The sequence below is a fragment of the Myzus persicae genome, unplaced genomic scaffold (assembly GCF_001856785.1).
Source record: "Myzus persicae strain clone G006 unplaced genomic scaffold, MPER_G0061.0, whole genome shotgun sequence".
Classification (NCBI taxonomy): Eukaryota; Metazoa; Arthropoda; class Insecta; order Hemiptera; family Aphididae; genus Myzus; species Myzus persicae.
Genome location: NW_019102087.1, coordinates 53,275 through 57,452, shown reverse-complemented (window position 1 = coordinate 57,452; position 4,178 = coordinate 53,275). Strand labels below are relative to the sequence as shown.

General features: G+C 30.8%; 1 protein-coding gene across 1 annotated transcript; it reads left to right on the top strand.

The window, feature by feature from the left end:
• The first annotated feature begins 2,365 nt into the window (after positions 1 to 2,365).
• Positions 2,366 to 3,848, top strand: LOC111031172. The gene is made up of 2 exons (XM_022311004.1): positions 2,366 to 2,716; positions 3,183 to 3,848. The coding sequence occupies exons 1-2, from the start codon at positions 2,366 to 2,368 to the stop codon at positions 3,846 to 3,848; spliced, it is 1,017 nt and encodes a 338-aa protein (XP_022166696.1).
• The last annotated feature ends 330 nt before the right edge of the window (positions 3,849 to 4,178 follow it).

Sequence of the window (4,178 nt, the reverse complement as noted above, 5' to 3'; positions counted from 1 at the left end):
AACAATGACAACAACAGTAATAATAAATGCGTATATCACCGGTACAGGTACCTACTGCACATCATGACTGATATATTATATATCATACATTGCAATAATATCGATCACCCCCCGACTGCATCTCAATAAAAATAATAATAATAATAATAATAATAATAATATAATAGTGCTCATAATAATATCAAATGTAGGTAATATTTGCAGCCGCGTCGACGACGTTCCCACGCCCGCCGCATGCACGCGAAACTATACGGTGGTTTGCACAGGATTTTAACCTTTTCAAAACGGACGATTTCCGTGAGAATATGTTACATTTCACAAAATATAATATCGTTCGGTGTTTTGTGACGGTTTCGGTGCGGTTTGGTTCGGTTTCGAGTATTTTTATGTATACTTTTTTTTTGTGTCAACAACACGCGGGCCTCCAAAATCTGTGTCGCGAAAGAATGGAGAGACGAACCCGGTGCATTATGTTATATTATATCGCCGTGTGTGGGTGTGCGAAAAACGAAACGGCGAGCCAACCCTTTCCGGATATTCCCACACCCCATATGGGGTAAGTATAATGTATATATTGTATACTTCGGGTAATCGGGTGAACGTCGTGACGTCCGAACGATTCAATCCTAACACAATAATTGTGTTACACAGTTAACGATGTACTGCAGTTTATATATTATATTATATAGAACGAGTAAGCAGTACGTATCCACAAATCCCAGTATAATCTGCTATGGACAGAATTGGTTTAGGTAAAGTGTACCTATCTAAGTGTTTCTACAAGTGGTTTTTCCGAATAAACATTAAAAGAGTAAATATATTTACACTACGTTTATATCATCGTTAAAATATTATGTTTATACGCTGATGATTTATTTTAGTAGTAAAACTTAGTAGTAAAATTAATGAAACGGTGTACAAATATGATAAAAAAAATTGATATGTTTAATGTTAGCAAAATTGATTAAATCATACAATTAAAAACATTATAAGCTAAATATATAAATAAAGAGCCAATAATAAACTACACTTCTTAAACAATACTTTTTATGTATAGGCGAGTATATGATCACGAGTTTGACTCTCGACAGCGGGGAAACATTTTTGTGTTTTTTTAATAGCAAATACTTAATTTATAATAAGTACCTACCTTTGTTCACCGCATGTATTATGCAAAATATTTTAAGACGAAAAGTAAGTTAAAATTTAGATTGCCTACTTAATGATGTTGTTATCCTAGAAATGCTCTTGGACTCAATTCAAGTATTTGATAGACATTTCTTTGAACTGGCCAATCACATTGTTAACTTTGACTTTTGCTGAATCTGGTTCATGATTACGATCTCTTTCTTTTACAATTAATTATTCATCACACTAATGTGAACGTCCTTAACTCTTAGGTATTGGTCTGATAATTCTTGCTTTGCCGTATCAACTATAAGTTTATTCACACCAAACTATCCCTTACATCATACCAATTTGTCAATGTTCTGTTAACTCTTTAATCTAATAAATAATAATACATACAAAATACGTTTAAAATTAAAGTATTGATAATTAACGCACTCAAAATTCAAAATAATAAATGTTATAACACTAATATTATAACTGTACCTACCTTCAGTAGTTCAGTGTATGAACACAGCTCTGAGGAAAACACACTTAAGTTTGGTAACATTAAAATACTAGGTTACTCTTTTTATATTTCAGTTATACACTTCCCTTGCTGCGGGTTGCAACTTTAATCGTCATCATATGAAATAACACAATATTGTTTTTGAGGAAAATTATAGAGTTTAGACATAAAACTTTGCAATATCAGCCTCTGCACAGTCTTACTTGATTATTATTGCAATTTACAATATTTAAATAATATAATCTTAAACGTGGTATAATATACTGTACAACAGTCAATAATAAGTACACCGCGAAATGTTGTCGGTGTTCATAATGATAATAATAATAATTATTTTTTTGTTCATATTTGAAGTAAGGTACCAACCGGAAATGTTGTAAGTACGAACAGTGCTGTTGGCTAGGTTGTTGATAATTTGTCGTTATAATATGAACGCGAGAGAATCGCTCGCGTGTTTTCGATGAAATAAACTTCATAAAATAACATAATAAATATAGTACGCAGCGTAGGTACCTACATAGTATAATATTATTAATTACCATGACTACACGTGTTTTATTACACGGTAATTCGAATTTTGGAAAACAATTTATTTTACTTGGTTTTTATATTATTTTAATATAATTGTAAGATTTACGTAAATAACTATAAGTGCTTGTCCTACGAGGAAGATTGTGAAAAAATCAACGAACCGTCTGTCTACGAATAGGTATTATTATTATTACAGTCATGTCGAAACTTGAACCAAATGCAATCGATAAAACGAAATCGTTGCCTCGCATTGAACTGACATCGCCCATATTAGCTGCATCTGACAATAATTCACTGAGATCTTACAATAGTTGCAAAGTGGTTCATGGGCAGGAAATGCTGCAGAAACCTACTGAAAGACAATCAAATGTAAAAGCTCTGATCGACAAACACAGGTTGTTTCAAGACAAATTACTAAATGCTAAAGTAAACGACTTCAACACCAAAAAGAAATCGTTTGCCAATGCTTGTGAAAGCTTTTGTGCTTCGTACAACGATTGTAAAAAAATGGAAGGTGACTCGGGACAAGTGGAAAACGTCGAAAATTTCGTACGATTACTATATAATATATTATTTTAGTTTAACTATGCGGATACAATAAATCACATTAATAATATTTAATAATCATAATAAACTATTGAAGTATTATAAATATCAAAATGTTATTTTGGGAACTAAACTGCATTCATACCTTATTTTGAATCAATCAAAATCTGTAACTAATTAATATTTAATATTAATATATAGCTGATGTTACATTTTTTTATTATAATATATTAATACAAATGACAAATCTAATATTATATTATGAACATGACATATAATTTCAAAGCAAAATAAATATTATTGTTGTTATTTTGGGTTTTATACTATGATATGAATAAACTGTAGGAATTTAAAATGTACAATAAATATTTAATATATCTATTTTTAACTATATTATACACAAATAAATACTAATATTTTGATTTTTAAGAATTGTCATTTAAACTGTTTTCTCACTTAACATTTTTAGGTGAAAAATCATGTGTTTGAAGTTTCGAATCCCAACATTTTATTAGATGATCATAAACCACTGGAAGTAGAAAAACATGTGTTAAGGTCCGAAAATATTGATTTCAAAACTGGAACTAAAGAGTTAGATGGAATTTTGACCACTATGTGCAAGCGATTTTGGCAAAATTTGGTTTCCGTGTTCAGCATCAACAATGCTTACTACCAATGTTTGACACAAATTTTGGACAAACGTAAATTTAAAAATCTCGAGGACGTAAAGGTTCATGTCAATTCTGTGTTAAAAATAGCTGGTGATGATTGTGAAGTAATCAGATCGGAACTACTCGCCTCTTCCAAGGAGTCTATGGAAAAGTTGGGCACAGTATTAAACAGTAAATTAAATGAGAAATTAAAGAAACCTCCCCCGTCAAATCACGGTAGCAAGATGGCTGCTCTCAGAATTGAGTTGACTGAAACTAAGAGGCGTACGAAGATTGCTGAAAATAATATCGCTCAACTCCAAAAAGAGAAGAAAGACTTGTTAAACATATTAAGCAGCTACGATTCTGAAAATGTTAACAAAGTATCGTTGGAAAAACGGCTCGAAGCTGTAAGGCAGAACAACAATGAATTACGGGATTTAATTAGTACTATTTTCGAAAAAAAAATGCCTATGTATATATAAACAGCGAATTTGGGTGAATAAATGTTTATAAAATTATTAATAGGTACTTTGAATACTTATAGGTATAAATATTATGCATTGTTATAGTTTTAATTATCACCCTAATTATACAATTTGGACCTAGACAATATTATTTCGAAATCCTTCCTGTCTAAATCGTATAGGTTAAATCAATTAATATCCCGTGATTAAGGAAATGGTTGGTATATATAGGTTACAGCATTCAATGCACTAACCTTTTGCAGTTACCAAAATGCTTAACATAATTTGGTTTAATAGGTAATAGTTAAAGGTATAACACAATAACCTACTTGTACGAAAGTGTTCATA